Source organism: Misgurnus anguillicaudatus, chromosome 14, assembly GCF_027580225.2.
Source record: "Misgurnus anguillicaudatus chromosome 14, ASM2758022v2, whole genome shotgun sequence".
NCBI lineage: Eukaryota > Metazoa > Chordata > Actinopteri > Cypriniformes > Cobitidae > Misgurnus > Misgurnus anguillicaudatus.
This window is the reverse complement of record NC_073350.2, coordinates 18,561,029-18,586,302: the sequence shown is the minus strand read 5'-3', so window position 1 is coordinate 18,586,302 and position 25,274 is coordinate 18,561,029. Positions and strand designations below refer to the sequence as shown.

The following is a 25,274-nucleotide window of genomic DNA, read 5'->3' as shown; positions in this document are numbered from 1 at the left end:
TATTCTATATGGTGTGTTAGCTTTGTTTAACATAGATTATTGCAATATGGCGTGAAGGTTATGGGTTTACACACATACTGATAAAATGTATAGCTTGTAATGTACTCAGGGTTTCCTGCAGCACTTTGTAGTTCGGGCGGCCCACCTAAGCTGGGAAACCCTACCGTCTTTACTCGGTCGTCCAAAAAAAAATTCGCTGACAGAGAGACGTGGTCCGTCACTGTCTGGAGGATAAATAGTAACCAGTTGATAAAACATCTCGGAGAATAGCGTGGACGCGGTTCACACAGCGAGCAAGCACACGCGCCACACGATCGAAATGGTTCGTCAACTGTCTGGAGGATAGCCAGTTAATAAAAAAAGGGTCCATGAGAACTGTAAGTGGGCTTATGTTTTGGGTTTATTTAAGCCTGTTATTGTATAAGTCTATAGTTCTTGAAAATTTAAAGTAAGATAGCTGGTGATTTTGTTGTTTGAGCAACCTGCTAGCTAGGTTGCACGTGCCTGTTGATTAGATATAATTGTTGAGCGCTCTTGCTCACATTATGTATGTGCATTATTTACATGCTACAGTTACACTCCTTTAAGATAATGTACTTAATAGTGGGAAATAATACGTTTTTACAATCTTCGCACTATCTATCATCGTTCGCCAGACGATCTACAACATCTGCTTCAGTTTCACTTCATCACGCAGCTATTCCCGCTAGAGGTATCTGTTAAAAACATTTAATTCATTAATAATATAGTATGTGTTAATTTTCTGTCATAGTTTCTTCAAAATTAAGTTTTATTTGAGTGTTTTAAATAAAAATATTTTAATTTTCATCAAGAGGCCCCTTTGATTACCACCGCCTGTTAATACCTGTTAAATGATAAAGCTCAAAGTTCACTGCCAGGCGATATTTTTTCTTTAACACAATTCTTCTTTCAAAGCCTACAGCGAACGGCCGGTTTAGACTACAGCCCTCTACTTCCTGCTTTAATGACGTGACTAGAACAGTTTTTGACTAAACTCTGCCCCCACAGGAATACGTCATTCGCCAGCTAAGCTTACGGCAAGCTTAGCTGCTTTCGAATCACAACACACTAAACCAGCTACCCAATCAGAACTCATTCCATATTAAATTGTGGGGAAAACACCACATTTTTTAAACGTGAAACATGAACACATGTTATATTGCGCACTGTTAACACAATCAAAGCTTCTAAAACACAGAAAGAACGGGACCAGATCCAGTATATGTAGATTTTGCGTTCACTTTGGTATCCTTCACATGTTGATCATATAGAGCGTAAAATATAAAACAACATAAGCAGAAGTGCAGATAACTGTAAAATACTCACAGTCTGTGCGCAGATAGTCATTGAGGAGTTGAAAGAGCGGGAAGCTGTCCCAGCTGTCTGGAGGTTGGACCTCCAGTGCTGCATCCATGTCCACGGCATAGAGGGAGAGGAACGTCTCGGCATGTTCAACCATCAGATCTGACCACCATGCAAACGCCTGATCCAGAAACAGAAAATATCAAAAGCTAAATTAATCATTTGATATAAAGATATGCCTTGGGGTTTAGCATTTGTAGTATTTCATGACATGGCAGTCCACAGATCTAAGGCTTCTGTGTTGGTTTGTAAAAGTTAGCACCTTATTAACATCACACTGTGGTCTCTGTGGACCCTGAACAGCTTTAAGATGCGTAAATCAGTGCATAAAAGTCACTTTTTATAAGTACTGTATCTGTGGAGTGTCATGAGTTGATATCATGCAGTGAAACTCCCATGCCACTAACTCTAAAAGCAAACAGCTTTAATTTAATACATACTGTACACGCAGAACACATATACAGTATGTGTGTATTTATTTCATTTCCCAGATGTGAATGTTTCCGTAAGTCCATGCAGAGGAATCAGAAAAATTCCCAGCATGCAGCAGCAGCATTGAATAGCAGCACAAGCTTTTCAACTACCAAATTATGATAAATACTCAAACTTTGTATAAGTACTGCTGATCCAACTGCTCCGCTGTGTGTGTAGCACATCTGGCATGTACTGTACATATGATCCAGCAAAACATGTTGGACAAATGAAAAGTAAATGTAGATCATGGGTTCCTCTCCCTAAAAGGCATGCTGTTGTCACTGACCAGTTTTACTACCTCGCAATAGCTTTCCCAAAGCACATAGAAGTGCAACTGTAAAAAGGTTTAAATAGTTAAAGTTGGTTAGTGAAGCTAGCAGACCCAACCAAGCTGAAGGACATAGGAGAGTTTAGAGGTTTTGGAGTTGCGCAAGGATGAAAATGAGACCAGTCTCATTTTCAGTGAGGTTTGTGGGGTCCTCCTTGTGCTTGTGAAAACACAAGCTACTTGCTCAACGCTCCATCGGGATAGCTGACCAGGGGAAGGATGGGGTGTCCAGGCAGAGATGGGTCGACGGGGAAGAGAAACTGGGAGGAAGGAATGGAAATCCCTTTATCCATATAGTGCAGGGGCTTTGTGACATGCACATGGAGGGGGGCTCTAGTGTCTACATACCTCTTTACCCTGTCCAACGTTTTTCCAGTCGACAAACAAGTAGTAAAAAACAGTGATAGTTATTAAATCTGTATTTTATATCATTCAATAACATAATGGCTTCACAATTGAACTTATTTATATGCAGCTGGACACAAGAACACAGTCATGAGTATAAACAAAAATGATGAAAATAAATAAATTATCCAAATAATTTGTATCAATTTCAGCTTTCAAACTCTGTGAAATTGCCCCTGATGGGATAAAAAATAACACATCCATTTATAACCTATGGCCAGGTTTAGTTTATGCATGTACATCTTGTACATGTTTACATTTTTTAGCATGCAATTTCATAGATGATCCATGGATGGACTTTGCAAATATATCACAAACTGCCTCATGCATATCAATCTGGGTCAATGGTTTTGCATGTGCTGAATGCTGTAGTAAACCTGGCCATAGGAGTGTAAATAAATATATTGAAAAATACTTGTATTTGTATTTCCCAGAATAGCTGTCTATTTAGAAATTCTGTCAATTGACTATAAAGCTGGAACATACTCATGCTGTATGATAATCATTTCAGTTTAGCCAATTCTGAAGTTAAATAGTCAAAATCCATTCACACAAACAAACAAACATCCCAGCCGAATCTCAGAGCTGAATCTCAGAACGTCCCTCAAATTCACTGTAACTTCAGAATGAACCAAAGTGAAACTGAGTCCTCAAACCCTGCAGGTGCCTGACTCCTGGTTTGTCATGGCCATGTAATGGCTCTTCCAGAGCAGGCCAGATCATAAAACTGGCATGCAAGAGCAGGGTAAGGCACTGATGAAGGATAAATAGTGCAAATACTGTACCGCCTGACCTCCTGTTCTTGGCCCTGTAGCCTGTGAAGAACATGATTTAAAAACACAGAACACATATTCTACTGTGGTGTGTATAGTAAAAGGATGAGAGTTTTCATTGTGTGTTCTGGTACAGCCTGACGCTAGCAACGTCATGGGTTTGATTCACAGGAAACACATGAACTAATCCAATGAATGCATTGAATAAAAACATACCTGCTATATGCATAAATACCATGCAAAATAATGGGAAACTAATAAAACAGGGCCAAATGGCCCACTACCAGTAATGTAATTTATCATAAATATTGCAATAATATCATGTATATATATCAGGCTATAGAAACAAAATTGAACTGAACTGAGATTTTGCATGTTTTAATGACATTAATGGTGGTCTTATATACAGTCTTAGGCCACAACCCTCAGACTTCTTGTTTTAGAAGTTTTAATGTTCATCCATATATATTTTTCAATCTATTTTATTGAGATACAAAAAGAAAATACAGGAAATATGTACAAAATTTTAATTTTCAGGACTAAATGTCTTCTTTATGGTAGATGTCTAAATGTCTTCATGGTAGACGCGATTCTGCCTCATTCGCACGTCTAGTTCGCGCGAATGGCGCAAATTGAGAATCTGGCGCGGTACACACAAATGGTGCTTTTTGTGCATTTTGCGTTTGACACGAATTTACGAACTTTGGCGGATTTTCGCACCGCGTTAACCAATCAGGAGCCTGCTTGCTGCTCTGGCGGCAGCCCCGGAGTCACTCATTCAACATGGAGGAACGTTTGATATTGTCCGTGAGCAGTCACCCCGAGCTATACGACACAAGTTCTTATTTCTATAGAGACAGGAATAAAAAGGACCTCGCTTGGAAGAGTGTCAGTGAGGACATTGGGCAACCTGGTAAGTTGTAAATACACAGTTCACTTTTGAGTCACGTGACGTTTATCGACCTGCGGCATTCCTGCCATTTTTCAAACTATTTCCCCCCTATAGTAAGGTGACCAAATACAAACCGGTAACTCTCTCGATGAATGCACGATCAACATCAGCCATCTTGCAAACAGACAACCGCATAGCACTTGCCCCTCCCACAAGAAGCGAATTTCGCCTCTGACGCGCGTCAAATGCTTGCTTTTCTGGCCGTTTACTTTGATCTAGACGCGTGAATGCATTCAAAATGTTCAAGCAGCAAACTAGACGCGGTAGACGCAATTTTGATGCCTCAAATGCGGCTGGTGTGAACCCACGGTAACTGTGGGTTTACACAGAACGCGAAGCGTGCAATCACATTGCGTTGCTCGCTCTAGATCACTCGCGGGATTTAACTTCGTGCCATGCAAATTTTTCGCTCGAGTTGAACGTTTTCAACTTGGGCGAAGACACGTTTGATGCGAATAGCGCGTGTTTTCACGACAAACGCGCCGCCCATAACGCGTCATTTGCATCTCCCCACGCGAGGATGCGTCTGACCGCGTCTTTGCATTGACTTTGTATGTAATCTACTCGCCCAAATCGTGGTGTAAACCCACTGTAAGACTTTTGCACAGTACTTTATATAGCCATATGGAATGTTTTCTAAATAATAACATTTTCAGGTCTTTTATTTTATACTGTGCATATTGTAGCTTGTAATGTGCTTAGCACTCATATCTGGCACACTCACCTCTGCGTGATGTTCCTCATTCTGCTGGAGAACCTCTATGACCAGCTCAGCCAGCCGCAGTGTGTCCTCCAGCTTTTTGGCAGGTGTGACCATGCGGCCTACATTTTCTAATGCACAAAGGTGAAACGGTTAATATGGACATATAGAAAAGGATTGCATTGAGACAAAGACAGTTTTTTTAATGCAATTCTACCGCATCTGATTTTTAAACTTAACATCCATCTCTGATTAAATGCTATTGTAATGCTATTTCTAATTAGAAGCTAAATTAGCTTTTATAAAATCCTTTTCCAGAGAATATCACTTCAATCGAATATCTGGTATAAAAGCATTATGTTTTAGATATATTTTTTGGTAAGAAATGGGTAAAGTTAAAGGACTAATTTCTAAATCTTATTTAATTTTAATTTCATAAATGTGATCTCTGGCTAAAAAAATGACTTAATGAACAAAAAAATTAGCTTCTGCATATATCAACTCTCCTATCGTCGTTAACGACTTAATGAGAATTAACATAGTCTTCACACTCTGTCAACACTTGCTTCTGTAGACAAGAACCATAATGAGTCAATAAAGAGCAATGCAAATATGAGTCAAACCAACTGAGGATAAGAGAGGATTAAAAAAACAACAACAGCGACAAAGATGTTACAGTCATCATGCATAATGTTCAGCACATGCAGGAATCTGTGTAATTTCCTATCCTATTTCTCTCGATCGCTACGTAAACATGTCATGCATAAACATTGTCTTCTTCGTGTTTAAGATTTAATCTCTTCATATTAGACAAGAAGCATCACATTCGTAAATTATGAGGAACATGACAGGAAGGACCTACATAAAACAATCTATTAAGTATACACTGTTGTGGAAAATGGAGATGTGTCCTCTGGTTTAAGTGTGATATGTACACGTTACATAAAATGTGAGTTGAATGGTTAATGGTTCTTACTGTTGGCTGCAGATTTGCGATATTGGGAAAATTGCTTGGTTGCAGTTGACCAAACAGCTGTCAAAGAATAGTTGGCACACTGCCAATGTAGTCTTCCAGCCATTGTTTGGCCGTGCAAATGTGGCACTTTGATGCTTTGTGATGAATGTCAAAACAATTAACATCCTTGTAAGACCTGCACCCTCCCCTTCAGTCAACAGTGCTTCCATCGCTATTTACAAAAACACACTCACCCTTATTGTGCGTAACCTTTTCTCTAATTGTATCTTAATCATCTTCTGTGCGTTAGTACAAAACTTCTGTATTGCAGGCCATTTAAAGGGTTACTGTCTTGTCCATGCAGGGTTTTTAAAGCAAGTGACAACATCTACTGTTGAGCAAATGTCAGGGAGTGCAATATCAGGTACTTCAATATTACTGGACTGAATGATTTACCAATGCGGCATTCCCTACTGAAAAGACCAGCTAAAACCAGCATAAGCTGGTCTTCCAACATTGGTTTTAGAAGGGTTTTGAAAGTGGAAGTGTTGGGAAGACCAACTGGCCCACTTCGCTGGTTGGCTGGTCTAAGCTGGTTTAAGATGGATGTAGTTGGTTTAAGTTGGTCGTCCCAGCCTGGCAAAGCTGGTTGAGATGGTCAAGCTGGTCTTTCAGCCTGGTCAAGCTGGTGGGTCTCCAAGCTTGACCATCTAAGACCAGCTAAAAAAGTGGACAAAACCTCTATAAAATCAGCCTGCTACACCAACTTAACCAGCTAAAACCAAGGTAGTCTTTTCAGTAGGGTTTTGATTTTTGGGTGCTTTTATTCCCAAAAGATTCTTCTATATGTACTTGAAATACCTGATTTGACTGATTTATGACATTTTATGCTTAAAGAAATGCAGGGTTTCCAAACCTATTCGCCAGAAATCTAGAAGTTATAATTTGCTGTATATACAGTACTGATATTGTTTTCAAGGTTTCAGAAACCATCGCATTATGATCATCATGGCTACCATATCTTCTGTTAGGACCAAATAGTGATAGTCATGTGATCATACTTTACTAATAGTGTAAAATCAGCAATATGATGCAAACTGAAGAAAATTATAAACAATGCATGCATCATTATTGCTGTTGAACACATTAGAGATTTTTTTCAGTCACACTTGGCGCAGAGAGAGTATCACTTTAATCACAATGAATAAAATCAAATTCATTAGAAGCATGTTATTGTTTAAAAGAAGTAAAGTAATACTCGCTCTTTATGTTCCATAGACTGGTGACTCTTACCAGCTTATGGAAAATCTTTATTTGGAAGCAACGGAAACATTAGCATAACATTCCCAATGCATCTTTATTAACTGTGCCATGGTAATGTTATGTTAGGTAATGTTAGTTACGTTTTGCTTAGTTAGTTAGTTAGTTAGGGAGGGGCTGTTTTAATAAGTCAGACAAAAGATCACCTGGATCCTTCCGAACCTTCTGAGCTTTCTCTACTAAAAAGGAAGAAGGAAGAGGGAAAGAAAAGAGGAAGAGAGAGAAGAGACATGGAAGAAAGGTTCAGCCTTCATTGTGTCTCAAAGGTAAAAGGGAAATAAAGAAAGAGTAAAGCAATGTGTATTAACCAGACCTGACTGCTGACCAGCAAACAGAATCTCTATGGCTAATTTATAAGACATGTTGCTGATACTGTATGTTGTATCTATTTTTGATAATTGAAGCTTTTGGGTATCTTATGCCTAGAATTAGTCAAGGAGGTTGATTCTTATAACTTCCCTCAAAGTTTGATCAATTGTGCATAATGACTAAGGGTGTCACGATTTCGATTTTAAATCGAAATCAGTCGAAATTAAGTCTGCCATGCCCCCATGTCACGTCCGGTCGGCTAAAAGATAGCATGACAGATGCAGGAGACACCACGTAAGCTGCTCTTTACATGGGAAACAAAAAACAGCATGTGCTTCCCGCATTCAGCTGAACTCAATCAGAACAAAGCACGCACGCATTTTTCACAACAACTTACTCGTCTGACGGTAATAAAAGAGTGTTTTTAAGGTGCAAAGTACTGACAGGAATGTTCATCTGACAGGACGTTTCGTTTTATCAGGTATGTGCGTGTAGCATATTTTTCCACTGGCAGCACGACTAACATGGCAGGGCATCTCCGGGTTCAAGGTCAGATATTATATTTAATAAAAGTCTAGTCTAAAAATGGTTAAAAAAAGAAAAAATTGAGAATCAAATTGAATTGTGGCCTTAGAATAAAAAAATTATATCGAATCGTTTGGACAATCGTGACACCCCTAATAATGACATGTGCAACAACTCATAGTTCTGTCAGACTCATAGATTTACTCACCAGAAACACACCAAAAGCACCCAACAAATCCCAATTTAACCCCTGCCAGTCAGTATACTTTTAATAGCTACCATCAGACATTTGCAATATACTGTATCTGATTTTAAAATTTAAAAAATCAGTTTTTCTTCATGTTTAATGTGCATGAGGAAAAGGATTTAGTGCAATAAGTTTTCAATGCAGACGTGACACATGACTCATGTTTATATTGCGTCTGGTTAGGACACTGTGAAGAAAAGAGAAAGTAAGAATGCAAGAGAGGCATTTCTGCACAGTAAAATGCAAGTTGTTTAAGGTTGAAAAACAGCAGACCTTTTACAATCTTATGTGAAACACTTACGCTTATGCAAATTTGACCCAATCGAGGTATCAAGTCATAGACTAAAACAATAAAATAAAACGAACAGTGAAACGCTGTTGAAGTGGACGACAGACAAAATGTACTATTGTGGTTGAAGACATGGTTAGAAGCACAATGACTCAAAATACACACACTTTGAAAGCTGTGATAGAGACCCTGTTTGAGGTTTTGATCATTGATTTACTACTTTATCTCATTTCAAATGTGCACTGCTGTAAACTTGGGGCACACTGATATACAGACAAAGGTGGGGAGAGGTGACTAACACAAAAACAAAGTAAAAATGCATTCAAGTTAAAAGCATAAAAAATCAGAAAACCAAAGCCACATATTTTTTAGCTCAATCAAAACCCACAGAAAAACTGAATGAATCACTCAACCTGAGATCCAACACATTTAAAGTAAAAGGCAAGCAGGCAGAGAGGATGGTGTTGGTTACTGTTAGGGTGTGAAGGAACAACCATTTGTAAATATGCTTGAGATGGCGAAAGTGATGGAGCGGCTCCGTATGAGGAGGGTACTCACGAATGGTTAAATCCATCACTTGTGACGCCAAACAGAAGACAGGATGTTCATACATTTCTCTCTTTTTGCCTATAAAAGAGGATTGGGGCATGCAAGAGCACGAGTCAGAGGTGAAAGAGAGAGAAAAGCACAATGGCTGCATGTGCACTAAGAGGTTTTTTAGGAGCCCCCAGACTAAATTTGGTACTAAATAAGACACTGATCTACAATCCGCCTTTTATGTCATATGTGACTCTTATCTGTGAAATCCAGGCTAGAGTTTCATAATCTTAACTAGACTGAGATTAGGAGCATCAAAGTTTGAATTCTATCATTAATATCATATTGATTTTTAATTACTGTCAATATTAAAGATATCAAGGTGATGTTTCGACAAAAAGTGTACAATTACGTAACATGATTTTATGTTAAAAAACTTTAGCTGAGTTTTCAGAGATTGAGTCACATATACTATACAGCAGTGGTCTCAACATGGTGCCCGCTGGCACCAGGATGCCCGCACAGAGTCTGTGAGTTGCCCCCCAAAGCATGTTCTATTAATAGCCTCTATTTTAATACATATCAACAAATAAAATAAATAAATAAATAAATAAATATAAACATAAACATAAACTTAAACATAAATTAAATTAAATTAAATTAAATTAAATTAAATTAAATTAAATTAAATTAAATTAAATTAAATTAAATTAAATTAAATTAAATTAAATTAAATTAAATTAAATTAAATTAAATTAAATTAAATTAAATTAAATTAAATTAATAAATAAAATAAAAAGTAAACCAAATAACCTAAAAAGGTTGGAGACCCCTGCTATACAGTATATAAAAATATTAACACTTAGTATTATAAATATAAAGATCTGGTGTTTTAAAAGGGTTTAGACAGTGTGTTAGTTACTGTAACTATCGGTTAGTTTGGGTTAGTAAAAGATCATATTCAGCTGTCTACAATAAATATCAATAGGGAACAACACTGACATCTTTTAAACAAAAGATACTAAAGGCTTTTCCTTTAGTATCTGCAGTGCCCAGCAATATTTCCTCATAGACATGGACCGGAAATTATGGAGGAAAGATGTAAATATAAATTCTTAATAAAAAATAAACATTTGCTGGGAAAATGAACAAGATGTCCAATAATGTTTGTCATTAATTGACATCAAATCAAATATTTATTCAGACTATCCATATATGAACCATAGCTTTGCTGTCCATGTCTATGAAAGAAACCGTCTTGTAATTTACAAACGCGTGTTGCTCAAGTGGGCAATCCCAGCTTTGCATTGTACTTTGGCTTTTAAAACTGCCTCAACAAGAGAGGGTCCAAATAAGAAGCAAAGCCAATAAACAAAAAGAGGAAAGCACAGAGGAAGTGAACACCAGAGAAACAAAGAGATAGAAAAACAACAAGGCTAAAAAAGTTGTGAATCTGCAAACTTAAAAAGAGTAAGCGAGATTGCTGAAAATGAAAAGTATATTTGTTGCTGTACAGTAGTTCTAGACCTGAAAGCTTTAGCACAGGATAAAGAAACAGATTTATAGAGGACAGCATGAGCCCATTGAGTCGAGCAGTGTGGCACTGAGGTCAGGATCTGAGAGGTATTGAATGCATTTTTACTGAAACACTTTTAGAGACAGATTTTCAAATGAAACCAAACCTATACCAAAGACTATTCAAAGGTGGTTTAAAGGCTAGGATGGCATAATATAAACATATCTTTATTATAAGAGGAATTAACCAGTGATGTATGAAGCTCATATTTGTATATAATATAGTATAATAGTGTACTTCACATAAAAAAATACCATTCATCTGATACTTGAGGGACTTAGCTATGCATAAAATGTAAAAAAAAAAAAAAAATACTTTACCACTATTTTTTCAAATTTCTAAAAAAAAAAATTAACACTGATTCATTAAGCGTTTCAAAGCATTTAAAACAACCCCAACAACATATTTCATCAACAATGCCTTTCTGCACTGCATCCAAAACCGAAGCATAGTTAGCTGAGCATCAGTGTTGTTAAGCACTGTCTCCATGAGAGAAACATGTCAAGTACTGTATTAGCATTGCTTTTGAGAAGACACAAGAATGTGTGCTCCCTACCTTCCACCTTGGCATATTCTGATAAGCGCTGGTAATTCACTAAAGCTGCCTGCTCCAGACATTTAGAAATCACTGCCTTCACCTCATCCTGAGGTACTGGTGTCACAATGTCTTTCATCAGTACCTGCAAATGTAAAATAGGCATTTACATACATTTATTCATATAAATATATTATTATTGTTTTTAAACATAAATCACATAATTGTTTACAGTACACTAGTCTAATTGAAATGAATTTAAATCTTGCAAGTGAATGATAAATACAGATGTGAATACTACAATATCCCACTGTTTATGTAGTACTGAACTGAACAATAAATAAAAATTGCACCACACCCTCTCAAGCAGTGACAACGTAGCTTTCAAGGCTCCTTCTGGGCGACCAAATGGAAAACAATACCTTTAAATAGAAGTATAACAGTACATTAGTACATTAGAGAAAGACTTCTGGTTTAAAGTAACACTTTTCTAAATATTATTCAGTTTTATATATACAAATAAGATTAAATAGACTCTTACAAAATAAAGGTGCTAAAAGGGTTATTTTCTGAGATGCCATATAGAAGAACCATGTTTGATTCTCCAAAGAGCCTTTTAAGTTAAAGGTCCTTTTTATTTCTCACCTTTTTAATAGTCTCTACAACCTTTGTGCAACAGAAAGTTTCTGGATGTTAAAAATAAAAGTTATGCCATGATATATTCACCCGTAAGCCATCCGATATGTGATATGTGATATCTAAATATGTGTTAAAAATATGACATATGTAACTCGAATGGTGAGGGTGATCATGGGGTAATTTTCATATTTGGCCGAAGTATCGATTTAAAGGTTTTTTGTGAAACCATACAGCCCAATGAAGAACCAGGAAGCTTTATTTTGAAGAGTGTACTTACATGCAATCACTGATCTATATAAATGACTGGATTGCGCATGACGTCACAACTGTGACGCCACCGTGCCGCCATGTTGGTATACCCAAACATTCCATTAAATCAATTGACGCGATCAGATTTTAATGATAAAACATCACTTTACTAGTCTTAGTTTTTATATCTGAAGTTACCCTGTACATTATTACAACACAAACGTCCTAAGCATGTACATAGTTATTTACTGAAAGTTGTACATTTAGCTTTTTAATCAGTAATTATACATTCATCTTCATTACAGTATCAGATCAGCAGACGGACAGCAGCATATTTAGTATTAATGACAAATGTGCTCGTTCTGAAATCTAAATAAATCATCATACTTTGTACCGTATGTGCATGCAATAATTTGGTGGTTTTGTAAGTATGTTATCTAAAATTACAAGTTAGCTAAACTTATTTAGAGAAATAACGCTGACCGTGTAGCTAAATGTCAAAAAAACTTTATTTACACCCATGTCATTAACAGAATGCAGCAGACACACTCACCTTAACTTTTTTATAAATCCATTATCCTGCCCGATTAAAACATAAACATTGCAAATAACACCAGAATTAACAATTAATTTACGTACACATATCCTAAAATTAATCTGGTGTGACTGATATGTTGTAAAGCGGATAAATTTAGATCATGATTTTAAATGGAAGTCAATGACGCCCTCTGACGGTTGGGTATACTGTACCAAGATGGCGGCTTGAACTCTGCGCTGGCTTCACCTCACGCTATTAGGTTAAGCGTTCTATGCGCAATCCAGTCATTTATATAAATCAGTGCATGCAATACATTTCAAATCATCTCTATGCATTATCTCAGTGTTATCTCAGATCTTTGTAGCATGTCAGTGATGTACCTGAAGTGTGTGATTTGATTTTCAAGCAGCACTCGCAGTCGTTCTTTGATTTCCTCAAAATGTTCTTTCTCTTCGACTGTGACGGTACCGATTCCATCAGGCCTGAGACAACACAAACATTAGGGTAACATAGGCATAAACACAGAGCCCCCAGAAGACACCACCAACAGGCCAGACACTTCAACATACTACTAGCACTATTAATCATTTTTAATTCACAGCTGCTGTTGAGACAAAGAATGTCTGCATTAGTGATAAATTCAGAATAAGTGCCTTCTTTAATTTATCACATAGATTATCACTATAAGAAGTGGTGACAATAAGACACTATTTCTTATCGTCTAAAGGTGCCCCAGTTCCTTGTTTGGATGTATTTGCATATGCATAAGTGTTTGAATGTATAAATATATACTGTATGTAGAAAAGATCTTGGCACAAGTTATTCATCAAATGAAGGAGAATGTTTTAACCAGGCATATATGTGGGTGCACAGAGCAGTCGGCATGTTAAAGAGCTTATTTTAAATGCGATGGTGGAGCATTGCAGCATGGTCCTGGATTAAAGGTGCAGTGTGTAAAATTCAGGGGCATCTAGTGGTGAGGTTGCGAATTGCAACCAACGGCTCAGTCCACTGCTCACCTCTTGCTTTTGAAACACATAGAGAAGCCGCCACCAGACAAACATGTCATCGTTGGAGACAACTTAGTAAAAAAGTTTGTCCATTAAGGGCTTCTGTAGAAACATAGCTGCACAAAATGGTGGCTTCCGTGTAAGGGGACCCTCGATGTATGTAGATAAAACGTCTCATTCTAAGGCAATAAACACATAACGGTTAATTATGAAAGGTCTTTGTACACCCCTGATAATATAGTTTTGTTTATTATTTTGCATTTCTGTCAAGAGATCTTTCTGGAAATTACACACTGCACCTTTAAGCATGCATTACTGTGGTAGCTTGCACAACCAAGCATGATTGGTGCAGAGATTGGTGCTGTGAGCAAAAGCAGATTTTTTTGTGAATTCCCTTTCTGTGTGTATGTTGAGATGTAGTGTGTGTGATCACATCCTCAGGCAAGGCTTTTTGGAAGAATCTGATTCAGACCCCCCGTCCACAGTCATATAAAGAGTCCTTCACGATACAAAGACCCTGGTAAGGATTACCGCAGCCCCCTGCTTTCAGCACACAGGGGGTTCAACCTCTCACCACATAAACACACACACGCAAGTTTCTTGTTGTGACTTCATAGACGAGTGTGAGAAACAGGTCTAGTGGCGCTCATAAGCTTTTTATGGAGCCAAATTATCATGTGGTATTTATCACTTCCTGTTTGCTTGGTTCCTTTTGTAACAAGGTAACAGAAAGATGTGTGTTGTATATGTTAAAATTCAAACTCTATTTTCAAAACTACAACGCCCCATCTCATTACAAATGCAGACGTGAAACACGATACACAAACATCCATGCAGCTAATTCTATTAAAGTAACCTGTCAAAGTCAATTGGTTTGACTACCATCTACACCTCATGCTGTCTCTGTATGTCTTGCACCATCTCTCGCTTGCCATGTCTACAACAGCTGTACTTTAAGGGCATCTTTATGAACAAGAAGAGGTTACCCTGCCAACAACACCCCACCCAATTGCGCCCCTGTCTGGCGTGACAGCCGTTTCCCCCTCAAAATCCCTGCCCCCTGCTTTTGGTTTTCCTGCTGTCCTTCAGCATGCGCTGAGCTGACACAAGGAGCGGCCTGGCGAGGAGCGTGTCACGTCTCCTGCTCCTCAAACCGCTGTCACGGCGACCCGCGCCTCCACTGTCACATACACTCTGCTCACAGTTCTCCTTATGTCTACCATGTCACAAACGATAAGGAGTCGGGCCCTTAAGTCACGTTCTGCACAGGCGGTATGTGTGCGTTTGTGTGTTAAACTGCGTGCAGGTGACATACGTCGGCTGTGAGTGTGTTGCTGTTCTATCTGTGTGTCACGACAACACTGATGGATAAAAGACGGAAGTATAGCAGGAAAAATATCCCTCTTTGTGTGATCTTTTGCTATAAGGGAAGAACCCACTTATATAAAATTAAAACTATGCTATTAGATAAATCATCTAATATTTTGGAAAAGTTGGAAAGCAGAAATTCAAAACTACTATAAATTAAATATTAATTAATATTATTTTTCCTACGAGAGCCAACATTGTCCAAAAATTACATAATTAAAAATAACATAAATTGCTGCTTACAATTTTAAAATACATTTTTTTATTTGAGCTGTAAAAATACATTGCTTAACCTATTTTCATAAGTTAAAGTACTGTAAAGTCATTCAAACATTTTATTTTAAGTTGAAATTACTTATAAAGCCAATTTGATTGTATTTAAAAATGTAAAGGCAGCAAAAAATATTTTAAGTGCATCATTAAAGTAATCCAAATTAATTCAGTAGATTAATAAATATCTTCTGTAGCAAAATGATAATTGTAAGAAAAACATTTATACTTTGAGCTTACTTAGTGATAAATATGTTGCACATCCATTGAAATATAAAGATTAGCGCGGTAAATTCAAATATGGTGGCACGTCATTAAACTGTAAAAAGTGAAAGTTGGATCTACTTAAAACAAGAAAATTTTATTTGACAAAATTTATTTTTTAAGTGTTACAAAATTAAGTAATTTTTTATATATATTTTTTTTAATTACTTCAATTGGTAACACCTGAAAAATTTAAGCTTTTTACTTAAAGGCAGGGTGTACGATTTTTGAAAGACGCTTTGGAAAAGGGAGTCGGGCCGACAACCAAAACAAACTTGTAGCCAATCAGCAGTAATGGGCGTGTCTACTAACCAACATTGTTGCCTGGGTTGCATATGTGTGGGGTGGGTCTATCAAAAGAAGATTCAGATTTTATTGGGCTAGGGGCGTGTTTGTTTAGGTGATTTCAAATGTCAACATTCTTTCAGAGATCGTGCACCCCGCTTTTAAAGTGAAAAAAAAGTTGACAAAACTAATTTTTAGGTGTTACTAACTGAAGTAACCTTTTTAACTTTTACTTTTACAGTAATGTTACATTTTCATTGTTTCTTGCACGTCTTTTTACAAAACACGCATATGATAATTTGATCGATGGATGTGCTTTTTGAAGCTTAATAACACATCCAAATTTTAATAAATAATTATTTGATTGTTTTCAACTGAAGAAATTAAGTCATATACATCTGGGATGGCATGAGGGAAAGTGGGCCAAAATTACAAGCAAATTTTCAAATTTGGGTCAACTACTCATTTAAAATTAGTGCAGTTAAAGAAAAAAGTGCTTACAAATTTGGAAACACTTGGAATGATCTAAAATGTGCATGTTATAATACATGCATATTTTTAGTTTACTGTAATAACACTTGCTGGCATCACACATATTTATAATTATGAGTGTAGTAATCCAGATATGATAATGATACAGTGGTATCATGTCAAACAACATCAGTGATCCAGAGTCACCATCTGTAACACTTGTAGATTATTTGGCTTCATAATATTGGAAGATGACCGTAATGCCGCAAGGTGCAGATTGAGGGCCGTGTCAGTTATAAAGAGAGTGTTATTGGCTGGACGTGAGGTTTTGGCACAAGCGTACAGGCTGGAGAGCGGCCCTAGATGCCTAGTTTGGGAGACGACAAGAAAGCGGGAGATGACCTGTCAACCTGTCAACCCTTGACCTCCAGCTACATACACACTACAGTATCTTTATTTATCTTGTATGTTTCTCACTGCTTCAACAGATGTCTATCTTTCATTTCATACACACACATACATAAAAAACTTAAAATTGACTGTCCTATCAGAGACATTTTACTTCAAGTAGCGTTTTTACATTTACAAATAAACAAGAAATATGAGTGAAATCACAAACAAATACACAGAGTATGTTATAATGCATTTGTTCTCCTGCCTCAGATTATTTCCCAGTTTCAGGTTTGGTTAAGGATGGGGTTTAACGCAAAACCACACCCAAAAGGGTCGGTCGCTTTCACATTCTCACCTTCTGGGGCCTGCGACCACCTGCGACTTAGACTCCTTTTTTCTCCAGACATCCATGATTTGTTCTCTTTCTTAGAGGGGGTCAAGGGCTCAGGGGGGGAGGGAAACAGAGCACTAAGGAGCTCACTCTCTGACACAGGCCATTTTAGTAGCCCGCTCACTCTTCATATTCCACATCACAAGCACATTCACAAAGTTTATTGGGAGACAGCATGAAGGTGAAAAATAAGTGAAAGATAAAGAAAAAACAATAATTTAAGTCATGCAATCAACAATGAAAAAAAGAAAAAAAATCATCAACAAAAGATACAAATAAGCAGACTGAGAAGAAAAAGATGGAATACAGAAATAACAAATTTCACAAACCAGGACGAAATATGGTGGTTAGACATGCAGGGTGAGACAGAGATGAAAAGCCTATTGCTTAGTGTCAAAAATCATTCACACAAAAATGTTCATTAAGTTCTACAGGTAAGAGCTTCAACTATTCACAAATGTTCATTTTTGGGTGAACCATCACTTTAAAGGAGACATGTCATGAAAATCAGACTTTTTTATGTTTAAGTGCTATAATTGGGTCCCCACTGCTTCTATCAACCTAGAAAATATGATAAAGATCAACCCAGTAACTTAGATTTGGGAAACCATTCTCTGCAAGCATATGAAAAAACAGGTCATTCAAATTTGGCTCCCCTTGTGATGTCAGAAGGGGATAATGCCGCCTCTTAATCTGCACTATCCAACCACAGCACTGCTATTTAGTGCAGCTCATTTTCATTTTAAAGGACACACCCAAAAACGGCACTTAGCTGTGAGCGAGTCGGTTGCTGTGGTAATGTCCCGCCCCTCCTCCACTGTGCTTGGGCAGCCATGTGAGAACTGAAATTGACGATATTTTTCAACTCTCGTCGCTCAGCGCTGAAAAACCGCTAGCTGCAGACTTATTTGAAAAACGCGGAGCTTCCATTGGAAACATTTGAAAACATGCGCCGGTCGCGGGTGTAAAATCCTTGGTGTGCACGCCCCCTAAAGGCATAATTGTCGCATAATTGAAATCAAGCTTTCAGATTGGTGCTCAGGCAGGGTTAGCACTCACACTTGCACTCCGCCCCCAAACCAAACCTCTGCAAGTGTGCCAAGAAGGTACGGTTAAGCATACCACACCTGGATACGCTATGGAGCGATTACCAGTGTTGGGATAAGTTACTTTTAAAAGTAATGCATTACAATATAGAGTTACTCCCCAAAAAGTAACGAATTGCGTTACGTAGTTACTTTTCATGGAAAGTAATACGTATGTTACTTTTGAGTTACTTTTGCATTACTTTTTCTTACTTGGCTGAGGCTTAATCTCTTTCAGGCCTTGTAAATGTTTAATGACTGAGAAGTTCTGCATTCAGAAATTGCATATTTCCATAGCAAAAAATTCAAGCTCTGGTCTACCATCTTCATTTCTGACTCAAACTGTTCCCGCTTAGGTGCGCATGCATGGAAAGTGTGTAATTCTATGTGACTACGTTCATTTTAATTCAGTACATTATTGTTTTTTAAATCAAATTAATTAAACTGAAAGGTAGCTCGCATTACTTTTTAAAAAAGTAACTCAAATATTAATGTGTACATTTATAAAATAATGCGTTACTTTACTCGTTACATTAGAAAAGTAATATTATTACGTAATGCAGTGGTTCTCAAACTTTTTCAGCGGGCGGCCCCCTTTTTTATGGCGTATTCCTTCCCGGCCCCCCCAAAGAAAATTTTTTGACAAAAAACTGTTCTAAAACATATTGAATGATACAAAGTAGTGCTGTTGGTTAGTAGCCTTATTTTTTTATTTAGGTTTAATTCCACAGAATTCATGATAAATTCTTTATTTTATAAAATGTCATAAAGCTGGGTCCCCCCTGGCACCATCTCGCGGCCCCCCTGGGACGTAATGCACGTTACTTGTAATGCGTTACCCCCAACACTGGTGATCACACTAGGCAAACAAACCAGACTTTGAGGGTCAAATGTACTCGAGTATGATTCAGTATGTCCCCTAAATTATCAGTCTTACAGTAATTTAGCCCTGTAAATGCACTCTTTGTGGATCTCCGAGACTGATATTGAGAACCACTGCTTTAATGAGAGAGTTTTGGTTCCTAGTAGAGCGATGAGATATTACAGCCGGATTCAGGGAGAAAGGCATTGTTACCTGTGACCAGCCATTAACCTCCAGGAGAAAGAGAATGGAAATTTTTGCGAAACATTGAGGAGGACAAGCTTTTTACAGCCATAAAGACGCTTTGACTTACTTTACCTGTGTTTCTGCCCATGTGTGGACAGTGGGTGTATAGACAGATAAACAGGGAGAACTGAGAAGAGGTATGGAGTGATTTTAGGTAGAGGATAACATGAAGAACTTCAGAGGAAGGTTGAACGATAGAGAGAGAAAATTAGAGTTATAAATGACTGGAGAATAAATGTGATGAATGCGATGAATGAAATAGATGGTAGGAAAGGGGCAAAAGGGGTAAATTTGTACCTGTTGCCATGGACGTGAGAGGCGCAGAAGGCAAAGCTATAGTGCAGCAGGGTGGGATCAATCATGGACCCTTTTTCAGCTCTCTCCAACAAGTCATTCAGGTAGCAAAGGTGTCTGTGACAACCCCGCACACCGTATCTGGCGCAGTATTCGTCTAATACAAACACCTGGCCTGGACTGAACCAACCCTGAGACAACATTAGGCATATTTCATCAATGAAATAATAATATTATATCATTTTTAGAGCATTTGCTATTGTATTTTATATGGAATGGAATCGAAATGAAAGCTCATTTACCAGGCAGGAGTACGAATCATTGAGTCTGTGGTCTAGTGTCAAGCGCTGAACCATCTCAAACATTGAACCGTGGTTAAAATTGCAGGGGTTTGCAGAGATGAACTCATCCATTCCATGTTTCTGCGCTCGGTCTGCATCTGTGTATGTGTGTGTGCGAATATATGGAAAGAGGAAAAAGGGTTTAAAAACATACACATGTCAAAGTTAAAGGAGTCCACATTGAGATCTATCACCTGAGCCAGATTCACCTGTGCACTGAAGCGTATTTGTGTCATTGTCAACTTGCATAACAGTGAAGTTTTGTCAATTCAGGGTGCATTAGAGAAACCCAATGCATACCACATCTAGCATTTCATTTTATATAGATTGCATTCGGGAAGCATTATAAAAAGCATGCTAATGGATTTGTTCGTTTGAGTTGTTATTAATTCAGCTGCAAAATGTGTAATTTTAGGTGAAACACGGATCCATTTTTCTATTTTACTTTAAATGCAATGTATAGTAGAGGAGCGATAGTAAGACCTTATAATTTAATGTTTGTAAGGATTATCAAGATATTACATGTTCCTGTAGCTCAAGGTGTAAAACATTGCGTTACCAATGGGAAAGTCATGGGTTTGAGTCATTGAATCACACATACTGATAAAAAAACACGTATAGCATGTACTGTACAGTATGTCGCTTTGGATTAAAACACCTGCAAAATGCATAAATCTGTATGCATAATGTTTTACATATTAAGTTAATGTACAGTCAAATAACTATAATGTTATGATTTATTTAGTGCTGGGCAAAGATTAATCGTGATTAATCACATACAAAATAAAAGTGATTTTAGCATAATATGCATGTGTGTGCTGTGTCTAATTATTATGTATATGTAAATAAACACACATTTGTATATACTGTATATTTATTTGTATTTTTATATATTCTATATTATATATAAATAAATAAAAACTATATAAATAAAACATTTCTGAAATGTATACATGTATGTGTTTAAATATACATAATAATTACACACAGCACACACACACATATTTTATGCAAAAATGAACTTTTATTTTGTATGCGATTAATCGCGAATAATCTTTGCCCAGCACAAAAAAATAATTCATTCAATTTACTCAATTTTTTAAGGAAAGTGGTTGCAATCAATTTATTTAAGCTACATTTAAACAACAACAAAAAAATAGTAAATTAAAATGCAATAAAAACTTTTGTTTAAATGTAGCTTAAATAAATTGATTGCAACAACTTACCTTAAAAAATTGAGTTAATTGAATGAAAAAAAAAATTCAGTGTAATTAATATGCAAGTCATTAAGCAAACGTGCAACACATAGACAATATCAGTCTCAATTTAAGTGTATGGGGAAGACAATAATGTTGTTTGCTTGCATTGTATATTTCATTAAATGTTGTATTAAACTGAATAGATTTATTTTGCTTGGTAATCCTGCAAGACCTGTCTGAGCCCGAGTCTCGGTCTGACCCTGCTAATCAAACAACAACCCCACGTTCACGCTTTTTCCTCCCTCTCCATTCATTGCTCTGTCCACAGGCCTCTGCCCCCCCTCAGGGCAACCCTAATTAAAGAAACCCACTGCCTATAAACCCTGGACTGGAAGAGAACCAGCCGTGGAGCCCCCCTACCCCTGCCAACCATTGTCCATTAAAGGGACTAAATAAATTCAACAACACATTTTCACTTTCCTCTGCTGTCAGTAAGCTTGGGTATTACATCTGGCCCTGCACAAATAAGCAGGGCTGTTTCTTAATCCTGCCTAGTCAGGGGCTATTCTTATTCTAATGCCCCATTTCAGCCAGGGGCTTTACAGCTATACTCTATGATTGAGTCATTCAACAGACACCTCCAACAGAGCGTCTGCCGTTTTACATGTTTACATGTTACTTTAATTGTTTATCTGTGTAATGGAAGACAAAGGTTTTTTATTGTACAGTACCAATAATAAGTGTCTCTTTTTATAGGCTCAAATTCTTAATTATAAGATTATATGCGTTTAATATAATAACTTACAAAAATGAAAACATTAGTAAGATTTTATAATAATATTTACTTACTTTACGAGTTAATATATTGTAAAATAGTCACACACAGGCTGGAATATGTGGCATAACAATTAAATTTAAACAAAGAAATTACCTAAAAAAAAATTGCATAATTTCTAGTGACCATGAAAATGTCAATTTTCAGTCCATGTTAATCTATGTGCACAATATCATTCTAAAATAATTTTTTAAATGATAAATTTATATAAATTATAAAGTTTTTTTATTATTTCTTTTGTACTAAAATTGTAATGCTGATTATAGAATTTGTAATGTAATGTAGTTACATTAGAAAATGCAAAATATAAGCAATTTCACTAATGGTCTAACACTTTTGGACTCTTCTGTATTTATATTTGAATGATCATGAAGCACTTAATATAAAATAATTATGAAAATGATCTGTTTTATTAAATGCTGCTAAAATGTTTTCATGACAATTATATGCAATATTTACTGCCATTTTCCGAAAACTTATCTCTATCAGTGTGTTTTTGTCATGGCATTAACCAAAATAAACCTAAAATAAATCCAAAAACAAGTAGGAGTGGACTGATCCATTGAAATCCGCCACAAGTCAAAAAGGTGACACTGTGTCTCTCTCCTCTGTCTCAATATGAGCTTGTCATGTCTTTTTGACACGGGAATAGAGAAGATCACTGGACAATAACACACAATGACATTAGTCTGCCCTGTCCTAGCAGGGCAGAGGAGAAATGACACTGATTGATGGCTTCTCTTCATTTATAGATCTTCTCTCTTGAGGAGTCCAAAGCACGGAGCATTGGGGGCTATTTAGCGCTAGTTTTTTGTTCTGTGTGTGCATCTGCACAAGCGCGCGTATCGGACGGATGGGGTGTCTGATATTCGGCCCTGGGCCGACAAGAGCCGAGGGGCCCATGTGACAGGACGGGCATTTCTTTATGAGTGAGGGATGGACAGACAGAGGGAGGTCAAGAATAAGGGATGAATGAGGGAGTGACAGCAAGGGCATACTTTATTAAGTGCTTTCTAATTTAATCTGAATTTTGTTTTCAACAGTATGGCCGCCCTCATTAGGCCTGCAGATGTGAGCCACTTTTAGAGCTTCATCTTTATTTCAGTTCTTATCACATTGGATTAGAAAAGCCCTGACATTCAATATCTGTGACTGTTTTCTTTTTTTGTTTCAGAATAAGCAGTAAACAAGATTAAACAAATGTATACTTTTTAGTAGGGGAGAGCGAGGGTGAAAGTACCATTTTTCAGAAAAACGTAATTTTAAAAGATAATGTTATAGACATAGATATATTTTTGCTGTGGTCAATAACTCAAAAGTGAGGTCTATAAATACCAGGTGGATTTTTGTAAAAAAAAAAATTGTGTTACACTTGTTTTTATTAAATGTACATGACTATGACTTCGTTAATAAGTAATATGTATTTTGTAATTTATCTTTGTAAAAAATAATGAAATTACATTTTCATTTTAAATTTTAGTTTCAAATGTTTCAAAAGCAACCAACAGTACAAACTTAAATTTTTGAGAGTAAAAATTTTTTCAACAGTTTGAACACTATGAAAATTAAATTAAATCAAATTAGAATAATATAAATTTTCAACGTATAACAGTATTAGCAGAGGGACAAAAGTAACAAGTGTTACTTTCGACCCGACAGGAACTCCCGACATTTAAACTCGATTTACTCTTATTTTGAAAAACTCAGAATGGTCAAACTTCAGGATGTGTTAGAGCACTAAATAACCCTGTAGACTGATCAGTACTACTTTAACACATGAAACCAGAAACACAACGCGTTATAAGAACAAAATGACCGCTTTAAGAATTTACTTATCACGGTTGAAAACACCTTTCTGGATCTACACGCAGAAAACGGTGAGTAAATAATGCAATATTTGTCAGCTCTGTCAGGGGTTGTATACCTAAAATGCTGTTGTAGTTTGGGATGCAAATGTTATTACACTGAAAAAAATGATTCATTGAATTTAATCAATTTTTTTAAGTGGTTGCAATCAATTTATTTAAGCTACATTTAAACAAAAAAGATTAGTAAAGTAAAATTAAATATAAAACTTTTGTTTAAATGTAGCTTTAATAAATTGATTGCAACCACTTACCTTAAAAAAATAGATTAAATTCAATGAATCATTTTTTTCAGTGTAGGGCTCGGAGAAAATCGCTTTGTTACTTTCGTCCCGCATTATTTTTGCCCCGGTTCTCCCTACTTTATCTGGTCTTTTTACTTTTTCTATTCAAGACAGTCAACCACCAAGTTTCTATATTTAATCATTTACTTATAATGGTGTAAAACAATTTACCTCGACTTGATTATTAAGTCAATGTGTCATTAAAACTGATCTGCAGGTTGACAAGACCTCAAAAAGTGATTTCAAAATATCAAATGATTAACTAAGCATCCCTCTACATCTAGAATGTACCTGCGCAAGAACATGGCTTTAAAAACAAAAGACAAGAAACTTTAGCATCCGAAAGGTATCAAAGGTGAGGAAAACCTGTTAGTCTAAACTGTTAGTAACTCTATAGGAAAACACGAAAGAAATACTACAAAGACATTGTCTGTGAAACTACAGTACACTACTGTGCTAAAGTTTTAGACCCCCATACCACCATTAGGTTTGTTTGTGCAAGTGTACAGGACCATATATAATTATTTCTTAGTCTCTGTTAAAATACAACCGGAAAACACAGAATAAATGTATAAGCTAAAGTGTCAAGTATTTAATGTGATCTCCGCTTAACAGGAACCTGCAGGCTTTCTGAAACCTAAATTAAATGAAAGCCTAACTGTGGGTTCACACCAGATGCAAGTTCAACGATTTGCGCGAGTAGATTACTTGCAAAGTCAATGCAAAGACGCGATCAGACGCGTCCTCGCGTGGAGCGATGTGAATTACGCAATATGGGTGACGCGTTTACCGCGAAAGCACGCGCTATTTGCCTCAAACGCATCTTTTTCCAAGTTAAAAATATTGAATTCGAGCGAAAAATTCGCATGACACGAAGTTAAATCCTGCGGGTAATCTGGAGCAAGTAACGCGATGCCCCGCGTTTGGTGTGTAGCTTAATTTCTAATTCTAATCTAATGGTCCGTTCACACCAGCCACGGTAGAGGCGTCAAGCACGAGTTATTCCAATGTTAAGTAAATGTGAAAACAAGTTGACGCGCGTCTGTTTAGAGTGGCGCGGTAGACTCGATTCTGCCT

The 25,274-nt window shown here is 36.8% G+C and overlaps 1 protein-coding gene across 10 annotated transcripts in view; it reads right to left on the bottom strand.

The window, feature by feature from the left end:
• The window catches only part of cadpsa (Ca2+-dependent activator protein for secretion a), a 137,572-nt gene that overhangs the window by 34,248 nt on the left and 78,050 nt on the right, over positions 1-25,274 (bottom strand). For 4 of the 10 annotated variants that reach the window (XM_073875995.1, XM_055185076.2, XM_055185072.2 and 1 more), the window contains exons 13-21: positions 19,976-20,112; positions 19,677-19,864; positions 13,115-13,216; positions 11,667-11,730; positions 11,330-11,453; positions 9,219-9,287; positions 7,437-7,469; positions 5,040-5,146; positions 1,348-1,504 (exon numbers count right to left, since the gene is read on the bottom strand). In XM_073875995.1, the coding sequence (XP_073732096.1) occupies positions 1,348-1,504; positions 5,040-5,146; positions 7,437-7,469; positions 9,219-9,287; positions 11,330-11,453; positions 11,667-11,730; positions 13,115-13,216; positions 19,677-19,864; positions 19,976-20,112 (981 nt within the window). The remainder of the gene's footprint in view (positions 1-1,347; positions 1,505-5,039; positions 5,147-7,436; positions 7,470-9,218; positions 9,288-11,329; positions 11,454-11,666; positions 11,731-13,114; positions 13,217-19,676; positions 19,865-19,975; positions 20,113-25,274) is intronic. The other 6 variants (XM_073875993.1, XM_073875994.1, XM_055185084.2 and 3 more) reach the window with 2 other exon arrangements.